Source organism: Capsaspora owczarzaki, assembly GCF_000151315.2.
Source record: "Capsaspora owczarzaki ATCC 30864 unplaced genomic scaffold supercont2.6, whole genome shotgun sequence".
Classification (NCBI taxonomy): domain Eukaryota; class Filasterea; order Ministeriida; family Capsasporidae; genus Capsaspora; species Capsaspora owczarzaki.
The window spans coordinates 1,210,895-1,225,083 of record NW_011887297.1 but is presented as its reverse complement, the minus strand read 5'-3'; the positions used below and the strand labels follow the sequence as shown (position 1 = coordinate 1,225,083).

Genomic DNA, 14,189 nt, shown 5'->3' with positions numbered 1-14,189 from the left:
GAATCATGTCTGACACTGCATTGAACGACGCTGCGTCTGCCTCGTCTGGCTCGCCCGCAGCGCCTGTCGCGACTGCAAGGTATGACCCGAAGGGTCCGACTGCAGGTATGCCGAGCTCACACCCCACTCCCTGCTGCCAGCATCACAAGAATCTCGCGGGTGACCAGAAAGAAAGCACGCCGTTTTATCTCTTTCACTCAGATCCGCGTGGTCGGGGGTCGTTCCACCCAACGACGGATCATTGCCTTTTGCCGTTGTGTTGATCAACTTTGTGACTTTGTGGAGCAGCTTTCTGAGCACAATGAGCGGCGTTTGCAAGTTGCTCGCATGCATCCTTGGGGCAGAAACAAAAGCAAACAAACGCAAAGCAAAATATTTGAAAATTCTCATCTGCTTGTTTTGTTTTGATTTCTCACCTTCGTTCCTGCAAATCTGCAATCGTCCTTCCCCCCCCCCCAATCCCAATCCCAATCCCAATGATACACACATAGAAACCATGTTCCCGCACTTGTTCAGCGGCAAGGCAGGCTACTCTGACCCCTTCACCACGTTGCATGACCACGACGCCCCGGAAGCCAGGACGCGAGTCGAGCTGACCATGAAGCAGCTGAGCGGCGAAATCCGCAACAAGCCCAACTGGGAGACCAAGATGCTCAACCCCGAAATTGTCGCCAAGTGGCGCAAGGAGGCCAGCGACGCGTACGCTGTCGAAGACGACTACATCGTTCCCGTCACGACCAAGATGCTCGACTACGTGTTTGCAGAGCTCAAGGAGTACGCAAAGTTCAAGCAAGCGCAAGGCGGCAAGATTGAGCACGCTGCTGTCGATGACACGTTCCAGGCGGACGGACTCGTGTCGGATGAGCTGCGCCAGCGCTTGCTTGCCGGAGTCGCTCGCCTCGAGGACGTGCCCGAGCACCTGAAGGACTGGCACCCGGGCAGCGATCGCCAGGTCCTGGATCTTGTGCATCCGTCCTTGTTCTGCCTCGTCTATGGGCGTACGCGCCACACCACCAAGCCGATCGTCGAGGCGCTTGGTTCGGTCGGCGGTGGCGAAATCCTTCCCGTGCTCCCGCTCGCGTACGAGCACGACTTTAACACGTCAACCCAGTGCCAGTGGCTGCCGAGTGAATTCCGAGTCCATGACGACGGCCGTGTCACAATCGAGTCTTACATTAACAATCTCCACCCCGTCGAGCACGCCGAGCTCTACCCTGTGCTGGCGAGCATCTTTGAAGCGTTTGTTCCAATGTTTGAATTGACGCTGGCCGCGGCGCCCGACATTCAACACAGCTTCATACGCCGTGTGGAGCCTGGCAACTGGTATCGTCCGCTCACCGAGGAGGAAGAGCGCGCCGTTAAGCAAAAGCTCCGCGCCGCTAAGCAAAAGCGCCGCGCCGCTAAGCAAAAGCGCCGCGCCGCGAAGAAGGCAGCAATGGACGAGGACGACGACAAGGACGACGACGAGGACGAGGACGACGACAAGGACGACGAGGACGACGACGACGACGACGAGGACGACGACGAGGACGAGGACGACGACGAGGACGAGGACGACGACGAGTTCTACAATGACCCGGAGGTGGAGTTTGGTGTCTTTGTCATGCCCGAGCCGGGAGAGTACAAACCGCCCAGAGCCGGCGACGAGTACCCTTCATGCAACCTGCGCGGTACCACCCTCCAGGTCATTGTGAAGCTGGCAAACATTTGTCTGACCCCGGAAAACCCAACCTACCAGGGCGGCTCCTGGCACGTCGAGGGCATGCGCAACGAGCACATTGTTGCGTCTGGCATCTACTACTACCAGCAGGAGAACATTACCGAGTCCAACCTCGACTTTCGCCAGTCCGTCTCCGGGCCCTGGGAATACCAGCAAAACGACACTACTGGCGTCTTCCGGGTGTTTGGCTTGGAGAATCGAGGCGAGCTCAATCAGATGCTGGGCGGCATCGCGACCAAGGACAATCGCTGCATTACCTTCCCAAACACGATGCAGCACCGCGTGCGCTCGTTCCAACTCCTGGACCCGACCAAGCCTGGCTCGCGCAAAATTCTCGTCTTCTTCCTCGTTGATCCCGACCTGCGCATTCCGTCGACCAAACACATTCCCCCGCAGCAGCGCAGCTGGTACATGCAAGAAATCTTGACCACGCCCGTCTTCCCGCCGGCAATTCCCCCGGAGCTTGTTCAAATGATTTTGGATTACTCGGATTGGCCCATGGGGCTCGAGGAGGCCAAGCAGCACCGCGAGACGCTGATGAACGAGCGCAAGCAGTTTGTCATGGCCAACAACAAAGCCGTGTTTGCGCGTGAGTGTTCGCTGTGCGAGCACTGATTTGTTTTTTCTTGTTTTGTCGGCATGCATCAGATTGGGCGATGAGGTGCCTTTTTGTTGGAGCTGCCGCGCGTGACTGTGACTGTGTGCGTGTGTTTCTGTTGTCAAAGAATAAAGCGATCAGCGCAACTTATACTGCTTTTGTGTCGGCCATTTCTTCACCTCTCCGTTCGCCTCCGACAAAGCTGAATCAAGAACACGGATGCCCAAAGCGATGCTTTGAACTCACGCTCAACACGCGCTGTCAAGAACGAGCTTTGGTACAATTTAATCTGATGAGGAAATGGTGGTACTTTTCCAGTGATTTGCAATGCGTGTCTATCGTATAATAGCACTGTACAGTCAGAACAACGATGGCGATTTCCCGCTTCTCAGCAAAACAAAAAAAACAATCTGAGTGACTCAGTCTCCCCTTTTCATTGCCTTTGGCCCACTCACCAACACACACAATGGCAGCGGGCGGCGTGGTTGAGCTGGATGTCCTTGTCTCAGACCCCGTGCTGCTGAATGCAGGCGTGTTCAACCTGTGGCTGCAGGGCGACACGATGGACCAGGCACTCAAGTCGCGCTACACGCTCGAGATTAGCACCCAGCTGACGACCGCCGTCATTGTCAGCGACACGGCAGACCAGTACCAGCTGTTTGCCATCCTCGAGCACTACCTCCACAACCCAAGGTACCTCGCATCGCAGTCCATCGTCCCGCTCGCGCCGAGCCTCCAGCAGACGCTTCTCGATCGCTACTACTCGTTCGACGACGCCGTCGTCCGCGAACTCCTCGGCAAGAAGCTCTCCGCTCGTGTGCGCAAGGATCTCGACGACGTCAGTGAAAAGGCAGACGTGTCGCTGCAGAACTGCCGGCGTCAGGTACAGCAAGCCGAACTGGGAGGACGGTCGAGCAGTCTCCTCCAAACGCAGAGAGTTTGTTGGTTCTCGTTCGATCAAGGGCTCTCACTCGTCGTTTTGTTGTACTCTTGTTATTCTTAGTTTGATAACATCAAGCGGATATCACGCGCCGTGGAAGACGCCGACGGCGGCTTGGAGGAGAACATTCAGGCCAACTTTTTGTTATCGCCCGAGACCACTCGGTACGTCAACGATTCTCGTCGAACAAGCGACGCGCTTAGCTGATGAAGAATTGAATGTTGCTTTTGATGTTGCCAACCGTAGCATTGTTTTGAGCGAAACTGACGGCCTGTCTTTTTACGCTTTTACACAACCCTTTTTTCGGTTTTTAGAAAATACGCGCGAATCGTCTTCCTCTGCGGCAACCGGTTTGAGACAAACAAGAAAAAGCTCTCGCCTCTGACATTTAGCGACTTTATGCAGTTTGCGGCGGTCATGATGGAGAACTGGACTGTGAAAGGAGCTCCGCCCGGAGAAGACCTCGATCCCAACTTCCTTCGGGACTTGCGCGAGCTTCGCGGTGTGCTCACCAACGACAAGGACGTTCTTGTCGAGCAGCGTCGATTTGTGCAGCAAGATATGATTCAAGGCAACGCGACCCTGTCGGCAACCGTCACAGAGACGTCGTCGTCGTTGACCGCCCTTGGCGGGCTCTCCAACCGCTCCTTGCCAGGGGTTGGCCTCGGCGGCTCTCAATCCAACCTTGCTCCCGCGTCCGTGGTGGCGTCGCCGTGGGCCCGCATGGGCGTTGAGGAACGGAGCGCGCTGTTTGAAAGGAAAATGTTCCCACTCTTCAAAACATTGCTCCGCAACCTCTTTGCCATTGCGTCGGGCCTGTCCCAAAGCAAGGAACTTCGTGACATTTTCATCGATCTTCTTGAAAAGTTTGTCGAGCCATGTCGCGAGGCTGACTGGACTGTGGCCGAGCTCGAGGCCTTCTTGAGCTCCACCATGCGATCGTTCGATCATCTCGAGACTGTAAGTCGGGCCGTCCGAAGTCGGTACCAGCTCGTCTATCGAAGATACCTTGTTGTCGTGTCCCTGTGTACCACTCGCATGCTGAAGCAAGTGTTGTAAAGAAAGAAAGAAACAAAAAAAATTGAAACAAATTATTTGCCTTTGTTTCATTTTTTTTTTTTTTGGTTTTGTTTGTATTGTCTGTCTTATTCACAAAAAATCAAGCTTTCCAGCTAATCAGCGATGCCCAGGCTTTTCAAAAAAGCAAACTCCCAAAGCTCAGAGCTTGCTCACAGGTGCGTGGGGCTGATCGACCGACCAGCCGCAAATTTGGTCGGCAACAATGTTCAGATGATCCTGTCCCCAGAGCAACTGCTGCGGACCAGTGCCAGTGTCGACTTGGTAACTGGGCACTCCACAAGCACCGGCTGCCACAGCCCTGGACGTGTTGTCCTTGAGTTGCTGCTTGACAGATTCGTCGTTTGCAGCCAGAATGAGCGCTGCGCCGTCAAACCCAGCCTCGTCCAACACTTGCTTGAGAACATCCGCAGAGCCAACATCCTTGTCCTGCGTCCAGGCCGCCAGGTAGATGGCACGGGTCACAGCAGCTGCATTGGCTTTGCCTGCGGCAATTGCGACACGACATGGCACGACCGTCCGGAGGGGAAAGGCTGAAGGGAATGCAAAGGCCACTTCCTCCCCACCCAGCGAAGCATTCCGGTACTGCAGCCAGTCTTGCAGATCTGCAGAGTAATAGTTGCGCTTGGCTTCAGACATGGCCAGAGCTGGGACGTTCGGCGTCCCAATTTCCTTGAACAGGGCACCCAGCAGAATCGGAACCCAGTCCACCACAATCTGCACTCCCAACCCGGTAACTGTCGGCTGAGCAAGCGTTCGATCAAGGACACGCGAGCCCAAATACGACCACGGGCTGGAAAAGTCGTGGAACACCGTCAGGGTTACACGCTTGGGCGAGCTTGGCGATGGCAGTCGCAAACGCAACGGATGGGCGTTGGCATTGCCGAGGGCGCGTTCAACAAATGTCAAGCGGTCTGCGCCCCAGAACAAGCGATCGTTGACCCAGAAGCTGTGTTGACCAAATACAATGAAAAAGTGTCAAAACAAAACAAAAAAGCATGAGTGCGATGGCGCTTCAGATGCTTTTCTCCATCCACAGTTTGACATTGCTCTGTTGCCACACCTAGGAACACCGAATGCACCTCGAGAGAGCGCTTCGTCCGTGTTTCGCTCGAGCGCCGCTTTTGATTCGGGCGCTCCGATTCTTTCTTGCACATTGGGCGTCTCTGCGCCAAGGCTGGCTTGTGCAATCCGCTGCAACGTCGCCTCGGACGAAATATCCTGCTCATCGACCCAGTACGCCCTGACAGCATTTTCCATGCATACAATCGGAGCGATTTAGAGTTGAGCAACCGGAAGTGAAAATCATCGGTCAACCGGAAAAAAAAAAAAAGAACGAGACTCTGACGAATAGGAAATTCGGTACCGATATAATGCATGTGTCAATGCACGACGATGGGCGTCGTTCTTGGTGCCCGCGAGCAGACGCATTGCGTTGAGGGATCGCACGGGATGCATCGGATTGAAGCGAAGCGGGATGTTGTATCGCACGGCCAGCAGCGCGAGATCGGCCGCAGCAATGGCCTTCTTGCTGGCCGGCATGACGTCGGACGCAGAGCCATCCTTGCCCTGAGGCGCGCTGGTGGCCTTGTAAAGCGCTCCGAGGAGCACCGGGCGGAAGACAACCCGCGAGCCGTTCCGACAGCGCTCCGCGGCCGCCTCGATGAGCTGCGAGGCCATGTACGCGTACGGGCACACAATGTCATAGTAAAACACAACGTCCGGCATTTTTGCTGGAAGCAACAAGGAGACAAATGTTAGACCGAATGATGGAGTGCTTGGAAATTTCAGGACTGAAACGATGATCCACGTCAGCCAGGGTCGAGAAGCAACCGCGCATCGTCGCAATCCGCTGGTTTTTTACGGGTTTACTCGCTCCTTGGTATGCGATATCTCTAGATACTACGCTTGCACAGCTGGCAATGGAACCGCAACAATCGAAAATCACCATTCAATTCAAACATTTGAAAAATTTGGCCAAATTGGATTCACTCAGTCTCATTCACTCAGTCTCAGTCTCACTCGTTCAGTTCCATTTCAACGACGCATGATTGAAGTCGACGTCTTTTGGTCGTTTGCGATCGGCGCTTGCTTTGCAGCTTGCGCAGGCAGGGCTCTGCTGCTGGACGGGTCGGCCAATTCGACAACGCCTCCTGGTTCACGCTCCAGCCGTTCTCACGCAGCCGCCGCGTCTCCCGCACAATCGCGGTCGCGCTCGCGTTCGCGTTCGCGTTCACCCGCTCGTGGCAGCACTGACTCGCTGCGCACAGCTGCACCTCAGCGCGCATCGGGTTCTGATGCCGACAATTGGACCCGTCATTCGAGCAATTTGGCCAGTTTGAATCACTCGAGCGGAATCAAGGCGCTGCTGCTGGCTCCGATCGACGCCTGGATGGCAGAGTACTGCTACAACAAGTACTTTGTGTACACTGTGCTGTTCCTGTCGTGCGTTTTTGCGCCGTCTGGCGCATGGCTGCTCACCGATTACCCGGGATGGGAATCCATGTACCTGTTTGAGAACGACGCCAATGTCACCGGACCGCTGGCCGCGCTGTTTGCCTCGACAAACACCCTTCTTGGTGTTCTCGGATTCACGCTGGCAACCAGATCCATTCGCCGGAATGGCGGCTCGACGTTCGGTGCGCACCAAATGTGGATTGCGAGCTACGCGTGCATGTTTAGCATTCTCGGCTTTGGGTACCGTCGCTTCCTGTACCCGGCCTCTGGCGAAGAGTGGTATGCCGGCCACTACTATCCGCTTGTTGACTTTTTCACTTCGGACGTGTTCTTTACGCTGCTCGTGATGGGCGTGCCTATTTTGCCCGGACTTTGGATTCCGTGCTACGTCTGGCTGTCGGAAAACCGGTACACGAAGGCTGAAAAGTCCAGCATTCTCTGGGTGCTGTTCCGCACCTGGGCAGTCTTGCTGGGACTGGGCACCGTCGGGTTTGCCGTTTACATTGCAGCGGTTCACTTTTTGGGCCGCAACGTCTCGCTGCTTCCGTTTTCTGCCGCATTTCACAGCTCGGTCGTGTGGTACGAGTGGCTCTACCCGTTAGTTGGATTCTACGTTGCCAATGTTGCCCTATTTGCCGTTTCGAGCCTCCCGATGCAACTGTTTGAAGTGGTCGAGTCAAAGGCGGCCAAGCGCAATGCTAGCCGATCTGTCAAGCAGTCCTAACAGTTGGAACATGTCATGTGCGCGTTGTCTTGTTGAGTGATACCTCTGGTTCGATGCTGGCAGAGTGTCTGATTGTCATTTTCACTCTCAGTAAACGAGACAGTAGACCCGCATCCATTCTGTTGATTTCAAGTTGTTCATAACGCTTTTAAAAAGAGGTACCACACAACGGGCGCGACACACCGTTCATCTCAGCCTTCTCCCCGCCTAAACCGGATGACGAGTCTATCTGACAGTCGCGCTTTGGAGCACTCATGATTTCCCTGCTTTCTTTGTCTTCCACTTCCTGTCCAAGGCAATGAAAGTCGGGGTTTTTAGCCTGTTCCAAACTAGATCTAAAATAAAAGTAAACACTCGGAAAAGACAGCTGATTACTCATTTTTTTTTCCTTCGTTTTTGTTTTTCCTTTTTTTTTTTTCCTTTTTCTTTCTGCTTTCTTTGTAAGTTTGCAACGCAAGTGAGCCCACAAGGAGCAATCCGGTGGTCTGCTTTGATCTCCTTGCTTCGTTTGGTTGAATGGAGCCGCATCTCACAAGAGCACGCGAGGGGGTAAAACTGTGTCAACAACAAAACATCGCAACGCCTGACTTCTGGGCACCATCCTGCACACTCTTGCTTCGTCGTGTGTTTCGCCGCCGCGCCGAACCTCTGGTGATGTCGGTTGCAACGAGCTAGTTGAATCAAGCAGAGGAAGCGATGGAACGAATGGAGCAGCAGGCCCTGCGTTCACAAAATGGAAACCAACTTCAAAAAAACAAAAAAACAAAAAAACCTGAAATCGGCAAAAAAAAAATGGATCCTGTCAACAGTCTACATGATCGGTCGCGCCTTTCCGCGCACTTGAAGGCCACACTATGTCTACGAGAACAGTGAAAGTTCTCAAGATGAGCGCGGGGATGGACAGACAGGCAGCACGCTTCGTTGCGAAGGTTGAGTGGAAGGGCACAAAGCTTTCAAACTGGTTTTTTTTTTTTTTTTTTTGACAGGTCGCCCTTCAAATGTTGCTCTGTGGGTTTTTTTTTTTTTTTAAAAAAAACCGTCTAAAGTTTTTTTAAGGAGAACAAAGAAAAACAATAGAGCGTAGGATATGAGAAAGTTCAATGTCGTCATAACGCACAGCTCCAACTGGAACAATACTCGAAACCCATCCATCCACTCACAGCTGGCTCTCAGCACTGCGACGTTGCGTGCGAGTGATGCTGAAATGCCGTCAACTCACTTGTTCAATGTCTCTGATTCGCGACACTTAAAATCCTCAGATCTCAGATGATATCGAAAGGACTTGTCTTTGGACTGCTTCTGCTGCTCTGCGTGACTTATCACGTCCAGTTGACACACGCAGCGAATGCCTGTGACCCTGGCATGTGCACTTGCTCGGGAACTGGGGTTGATTGCCAATACAGATCTCTCACAGCCATTCCAAGCGGCATTCCAGTTACCACACGAGCCCTGTACGTGCGACCGTTAAATTGAACGGAACTGAACCATTGACCTATTGCTTGGCATCCGGTCGATAGGTATCTAAGCAACAACCAGATCGCCAGCATTCCTGCCTACGCATTCTCAGGCCTGACTGCGCTGACTTGGCTGTAAGCAAGCAAAAGCATGAAGAATTGCACCTCAAACAGCTCATTCGATTTTCTCTGCAGGTATCTGGACAGCAACCAGATCACCAGCATTTCCGCCTCTGCATTCTCAGACCTGACTTCTCTGGAACAATTGTATGCAAGCAAACTCTTGAAGAATCGCACACACAACTCACTTATTTGCTACTCATGTGTAGGAGGATGGAAGAAAACCAGATCACGAGTATTTCGGATGGCGCATTCACAGGCTTGACCGCGGTGTTGGAGCTGTAAGCATGTAACTACATGTTGAATCGCCCACCAGCGACTCACTCGTTGGCAACTCGATATGTAGGGGTCTCAACAGAAACCAGATCACCAGCATTTCGGCAAACGCATTCACTGGTCTAACTGGGCTGCATTTCTTGTAAGCAAAGGCTTGACAATTGCAGACAAAATGGCTCACTTGTTTGCGACTCGATCTGCAGGGAACTATCCAACAACCAGCTCACCAGCATTCCTTCCTCTGTCTTCGCAAGCGTGACTACGTTGTTGGACTTGTAAGCAAGCAAAGCCATGAAGAATCACACAAAAGCGGCTCACTCGACTGTGGCTCAATCTGTAGGCTCTTGTACAAAAACCGGATCACTAGCATTCCCACTTCTGCATTCACAACCCTGACTGCGCTGAAGACCTTGTAAGCAAGCAATGGCATGAAGAATCACGCAAACAGCTCACTCGCTCGCAATTTTATCTGTAGGCGACTCTATGACAACCCCATCACAAGCATTTCGGCCAACGCATTCGAAGGCCTGTCTGCGCTGACTGTTTTGTAAGCAAACTAAGATATACAGCATCACAGCCACACGGCTGACTCGTTCTCGACTTTATCTGTAGGCACCTGTCGAGCAACCACATCACCAGCATTCTACCCTCTAGCTTCACAGGCTTAACTGCGTTGGAAGCTTTGTAAGCAAGAAAAGTCATGAATAATCATACACTACCAGCTCACTCATTTGCGACTCCATCTGCAGACTTTTGGACAAAAACCAGATCAGCAACATTCCCGCTTCTGCATTCACCGGGTTGACTGCGATGCAGACTTTGTACGTATGAAACGATATGAAGAGTCACACAACACGGCTCACTTCGTTCCAACTTTTTCTGTAGGTATCTGGACAGCAATCGAATCACCAGCATTTCCACAAACGCATTCACGGGTCTGACGGCGCTGACTTATATGTAAGCCAGAAGGGACAGGAGCCGTCAAGCACAAAAAACTCACTACGTTTGCAACCTTTTTTCTGGTAGGTATCTGGACAGCAACCAGATCACCAGAATTCCCGCAAACGCATTCACAGGTCTGACGGCGCTGACTTATCTGTAAGCAAGCACACGTCGTGCAAGTATTCGATTCGCTTCTTACAGTATTTGGAGGTACATGCAGGACGTTGGAAGACAATCCCTTCACCACGTTGCCCCCTGGTCTCTTTAAGGGATTGCCAAATGGCTTGGCGTTGGCGTATTCATTCCAATATCTGAGCCCCAACAATTTCACCTTTGGTGGAAACACTGTTGCTCCCCCAAGCACCTACGGCAATGCATCGTATCCATACAGTAAGGTTCGAAGTGACTGCAATTCGTGTGATCATGTCACTGACATTTGTCCTGCAGAGTGTGATACAGCCTGTGCCACCTGCTATGCTTCTGGGTCCGGCGCGTGCTGCGGGATCAATAGTCTGACCTGCACTTCCACCGATCCCTGCACTCAGTGTTATGAAGGTTATGGCATGATGACTGGATCTTGTGTTCCACCCGCTTCAAATGCCTCCATCGCGTCCGCCTCCATTGCATCTCTTGTTGCCGCGACCTCGGCTTCTGCTGCCTCCATCGCGTCTACGCAATCCGCCTCCGTTGCGTTGCTTGTTTCCGCGACCTCGGCTTCTGCTGCCTCCATCGCGTCGACGCAATCTGCCTCCGTTGCGTCGCTTGTTTCCGCGACCTCGGCGCTCTCGGCTTCTGCTGCGTCAACCGCATCCGCATCTGCTGCCTCCGCTGCATCTTCCATTGCACAACTCGGCTCCCAAGATTCCTCCTCATCTTCAGTTGTCGTCATCGCTGCAGCAGCAGCTGCTGCGTCTGTTGCAGTGATTGCGCTCATTGCAGTGGTCTTCATCGTGATGCGACGCCGGCGCTCCCACCGTCCAGTCATGCAACCGAAGGACCCTGCCAGTCCCGTCATCGATCAGACGACAATTGAAATGACAATGTCTCCTCTGGCCCATTCGAATGAATCTCGCATCGAGGATGACGGCACAACCTCCGCCAAGCCCAGCCCAAAGCAGCCAGAATCGCAGAACGCTGCCGATCCCGTGTATCTGATGAAGTGACAACTTCCCCTCAAAACCATTCGGCTGGAGCTCACGACAAAGCGGACATTCCATCCCATGCGGCGGTCGCTCGACAGTGAGTTACAATGGGGAATTGATGTGCAGGGTCTCCGTTCCAGCGTGCAGCACTTTCGTTGTAAATGCACACTCCGTTGAAAGTTACATTGCGGAACGTTTTGGTGAACATTCGTTTTCGTTTCAAAGTGCAAGACCGTTTTGAAGTGCAGCCGACGACCGTTGCAACGACAGTTTTCGTTCCAATGTGCATTGGTGACCGTTTGGGTATTGACCGATGTCGTTGCGAAAACACGGGACCGTTGCAAGTACACGCAGTTTAGTGTTCGGCGAAATCGATCGTTGGTAGAGAAAACCCTCCTTTTAACGGGACAAAAAATGGTGACCACCCCGTATCTGGCTCTCTTCATATTCTTGTTCAGTATTATTAATATAGACGATGTGCAAAGAATGGAGGCGGTCGGAGCAATATGAAATTTTGACTTTGCATTGACCTTTGGCTGGGCGCGAAAAATCTTGTTTCCTGAGCGGCTTCAAATGAAGCCTTAACTCAACAAAGAGTCTAGCTTTTGAATCCCCAATACAGTACTTGAGTGGCCTCATTTGGTTTGTTTTTGTGCTCGCACTCTCCAGCCAAATGCGGACATGACAAGTCTCAGTCTTTCAGTTCCACTTTTGAACCAATCCCTTTTCGTTTCGTCCCCCCCCCCTCCGGCTTTTTTTTTTCGAACAGAATGCTGTATTTCATTGGTCTTGGTCTCGGCGACGAGAAGGACATTACCGTGCGCGGCTTGGAGGCCGTGCGCAAGTGCAAGCGTGTCTTCCTCGAAATGTACACGAGCATTCTGGCAACGCCAAAGGAGCGTCTTGTGAGTGGTCTGGGGTCGCTCGACCTCATCAGCCGTGATTTAGAGCTCGATGATGAATGAGTGCACTCTGGCCCGAGCGCTGGTTTGCTTGGCTTGATCTTGATGGTGGACTGGAGCGACGAACGAGCCGCCCTCGTGGAGTCAAATCTCGGTCGGACCTCAAGCTGCCCCGCCAAACCACACTCACTGTGACTGCTGCTGCTGATTAGGAGGAGCTGTACGACAAGAAGATCGAGGTGGCAGACCGCGAAACCGTCGAGAGCAACGCCGACCTCATTCTGAACAACGCCCATGAGGACGACGTTGCCTTCTTGGTCGTCGGCGATCCATTCGGGTACGCATCTCTGTTGGTTTGATGCACGATTGAATATGAAAGAAAAAAAATAGTGCGAGGCTCGTCCGTGGGGCAATCCAGGCTTCTCGTTCTCACTTTTCGATGCTCGTTTCGCTTGGCAGCGCAACCACCCATACCGATATGATTTTGCGGGCAAAGCAACGCGGAATCCCGTTCAGCGTCATCCACAATGCATCCATCATGAACGCCATCGGCTGCTGCGGATTGCAGTTGTACAACTACGGCCAGAGCGTCTCGATTTGCTTCTTCACCGAGACTTGGCGCCCGGACAGCTTTTACGACAAGATTGCCTTTAACGTCAAGGGCGGTCTGCACTCGCTCTGCCTCCTCGATATCAAAGTCAAGGAGCCCAATCTCGATGCGATGATGCGGTATGTCAAACGCTGTTGCGGCGAATCGTTTCTCGCAACGGATTTGTCGTTCATTGGGTTTTGTTTTTTTGTGACAGTGGCAAGGTCGTTTACGATCCTCCGCGCTACATGACGGTGAACCAAGCTGTCGAGCAGCTTCTTGAAGTGTCAGACAAGAAGCGCGATGCTGGTATGTATTTTTTTCTTTGTATGTCTTGTCGCAGTCCATTTTATCGGTCAATTACCGTGCCTCACGCAGTCGCATGCGACAACTGTTGTGTTATCTAGGCGAAACCCCAGTCTATGATCGCAAGACAATCGCTGCTGGGCTTGCACGTGTCGGCCAGAGCGATCAACGCATCATTTCTGGCACGCTGGAGGAGCTGTTGACGGCTGACTTTGGCGCGCCGTTGCACTCGCTCGTGCTCGCTGGCACGATGCACATTCTCGAGATTGAGATGCTCGCGTCTTTTGCCGTCAATCCACAGACCTTTGTGCCGCTGCTCGAATCTCACCGATAAAATGCCGACAATGTTGTGGCCGCACGATAGTTGTTTGGTGTTGAACAGTCACGAAAAAAAGAATGCATTCTCTACTTCACCTCACAAATCGCAAAACCAAACAAAAACCACAGAAAGAGACTAAAATCCTGTTATGCCTTTGACTCGGCGGTCACCTTTGGCTCGGCATCACATCGATCCTTGATGGCTTTGAACAACTTTTCACCTTCTTGGGAGGACGTCTGCAACAGTGGTTGTTGAACACGCAGAGCTGAGTACGGGGCAAAGTGGAGTCACAAACAGTCGCGACAAAAAAACGCAACTCACCTTCATCAAGAACACGGTCGACTCTTTGGTTTCGAAATCGGGCGCGGTGATGCGCACAGACTTGGGGTTGGCCTGGTCAATGGGCATTCCATTGTACAGGCGGACGTTCAGAATGACGCGCAGGCTACCCGTGGTTCGCATGACTGAAAATTCGGAAAATCGAAATAAGAGGGAAACAACGTTAGTTTGCTCAAGTCTCGAGCGCTAAAGGCCGACACCCATCATCAACATGCAATGCTGAAAGCCTCACCAATACGGGCAAATGCACGGGAGGTTTCAGTCGCAGGCGATTTGTTGATGCG

The 14,189-nt window shown here is 52.7% G+C and overlaps 6 protein-coding genes across 6 annotated transcripts; 5 read left to right on the top strand and 1 right to left on the bottom strand.

Moving 5' to 3' along the window:
- Window positions 1-4: 4 nt before the first annotated feature.
- On the top strand, window positions 5-2,471 carry CAOG_04361 (hypothetical protein; the record flags this gene model as incomplete). The annotated part of the gene is made up of 2 exons (XM_004348139.2): window positions 5-105; window positions 492-2,471. Coding segments are annotated over 2 exons (1,945 nt in total), but the record flags the coding sequence as incomplete, so codon positions are not given.
- A 281-nt stretch (window positions 2,472-2,752) lies between these two features.
- Window positions 2,753-4,369, top strand: CAOG_04360 (fibroblast growth factor intracellular binding protein). The gene is made up of 3 exons (XM_004348138.2): window positions 2,753-3,201; window positions 3,322-3,422; window positions 3,573-4,369. Exons 1-3 carry the CDS (start codon window positions 2,785-2,787, stop codon window positions 4,315-4,317), a joined length of 1,263 nt encoding a protein of 420 aa, XP_004348188.1. The 5' UTR covers window positions 2,753-2,784; the 3' UTR covers window positions 4,318-4,369.
- CAOG_04359 (DSBA oxidoreductase) lies at window positions 4,358-6,120 on the bottom strand. The gene is made up of 3 exons (XM_004348137.2): window positions 5,702-6,120; window positions 5,399-5,578; window positions 4,358-5,284 (listed from the first exon to the last, which is right to left on the bottom strand). The coding sequence occupies exons 1-3, from the start codon at window positions 6,061-6,063 to the stop codon at window positions 4,477-4,479; spliced, it is 1,350 nt and encodes a 449-aa protein (XP_004348187.1). The 5' UTR covers window positions 6,064-6,120; the 3' UTR covers window positions 4,358-4,476.
- A 215-nt stretch (window positions 6,121-6,335) lies between these two features.
- Window positions 6,336-7,629, top strand: CAOG_04358 (hypothetical protein). Its single transcript, XM_004348136.2, has one exon. It carries the CDS (start codon window positions 6,383-6,385, stop codon window positions 7,514-7,516), a length of 1,134 nt encoding a protein of 377 aa, XP_004348186.1. The 5' UTR covers window positions 6,336-6,382; the 3' UTR covers window positions 7,517-7,629.
- A 265-nt stretch (window positions 7,630-7,894) lies between these two features.
- On the top strand, window positions 7,895-11,508 carry CAOG_04357 (hypothetical protein). The gene is made up of 15 exons (XM_004348135.2): window positions 7,895-7,956; window positions 8,776-8,967; window positions 9,034-9,105; window positions 9,166-9,237; window positions 9,300-9,371; window positions 9,437-9,508; window positions 9,570-9,641; window positions 9,707-9,778; window positions 9,842-9,913; window positions 9,979-10,050; window positions 10,116-10,187; window positions 10,252-10,323; window positions 10,393-10,464; window positions 10,529-10,698; window positions 10,756-11,508. Exons 2-15 carry the CDS (start codon window positions 8,783-8,785, stop codon window positions 11,469-11,471), a joined length of 1,863 nt encoding a protein of 620 aa, XP_004348185.2. The 5' UTR covers window positions 7,895-7,956; window positions 8,776-8,782; the 3' UTR covers window positions 11,472-11,508.
- A 627-nt stretch (window positions 11,509-12,135) lies between these two features.
- CAOG_04356 (diphthine synthase) lies at window positions 12,136-13,669 on the top strand. Its single transcript, XM_004348134.2, has 5 exons — window positions 12,136-12,355; window positions 12,565-12,689; window positions 12,812-13,081; window positions 13,159-13,250; window positions 13,349-13,669. The coding sequence occupies exons 1-5, from the start codon at window positions 12,221-12,223 to the stop codon at window positions 13,579-13,581; spliced, it is 855 nt and encodes a 284-aa protein (XP_004348184.1). The 5' UTR covers window positions 12,136-12,220; the 3' UTR covers window positions 13,582-13,669.
- The last annotated feature ends 520 nt before the right edge of the window (window positions 13,670-14,189 follow it).

What these genes read in the sequence shown, in the direction of transcription:
- CAOG_04360 (XM_004348138.2), top strand. Translation starts at nt 2,785, where the DNA reads ATGGCAGCGGGCGGCGTGGTTGAGCTGGATGTCCTTGTCTCAGACCCC. An exon ending in TGCAGAACTGCCGGCGTCAG is followed by an intron (nt 3,202 to 3,321) that starts GTACAGCAAGCC and finishes TGTTATTCTTAG; the next exon opens with TTTGATAACATCAAGCGGAT. An exon ending in TTATCGCCCGAGACCACTCG is followed by an intron (nt 3,423 to 3,572) that starts GTACGTCAACGA and finishes TTCGGTTTTTAG; the next exon opens with AAAATACGCGCGAATCGTCT.
- CAOG_04359 (XM_004348137.2), bottom strand. Translation starts at nt 6,063, where the DNA reads ATGCCGGACGTTGTGTTTTACTATGACATTGTGTGCCCGTACGCGTAC. An exon ending in TTGACACATGCATTATATCG is followed by an intron (nt 5,579 to 5,701) that starts GTACCGAATTTC and finishes AAATGCTGTCAG; the next exon opens with GGCGTACTGGGTCGATGAGC. An exon ending in GGTGCATTCGGTGTTCCTAG is followed by an intron (nt 5,285 to 5,398) that starts GTGTGGCAACAG and finishes TGGTCAACACAG; the next exon opens with CTTCTGGGTCAACGATCGCT.
- CAOG_04358 (XM_004348136.2), top strand. Translation starts at nt 6,383, where the DNA reads ATGATTGAAGTCGACGTCTTTTGGTCGTTTGCGATCGGCGCTTGCTTT.
- CAOG_04357 (XM_004348135.2), top strand. Translation starts at nt 8,783, where the DNA reads ATGATATCGAAAGGACTTGTCTTTGGACTGCTTCTGCTGCTCTGCGTG. An exon ending in CCAGTTACCACACGAGCCCT is followed by an intron (nt 8,968 to 9,033) that starts GTACGTGCGACC and finishes TCCGGTCGATAG; the next exon opens with GTATCTAAGCAACAACCAGA. An exon ending in CTGTCTGCGCTGACTGTTTT is followed by an intron (nt 9,914 to 9,978) that starts GTAAGCAAACTA and finishes CTTTATCTGTAG; the next exon opens with GCACCTGTCGAGCAACCACA.
- CAOG_04356 (XM_004348134.2), top strand. Translation starts at nt 12,221, where the DNA reads ATGCTGTATTTCATTGGTCTTGGTCTCGGCGACGAGAAGGACATTACC. An exon ending in GTCGTCGGCGATCCATTCGG is followed by an intron (nt 12,690 to 12,811) that starts GTACGCATCTCT and finishes TTCGCTTGGCAG; the next exon opens with CGCAACCACCCATACCGATA. An exon ending in AGACAAGAAGCGCGATGCTG is followed by an intron (nt 13,251 to 13,348) that starts GTATGTATTTTT and finishes TGTGTTATCTAG; the next exon opens with GCGAAACCCCAGTCTATGAT.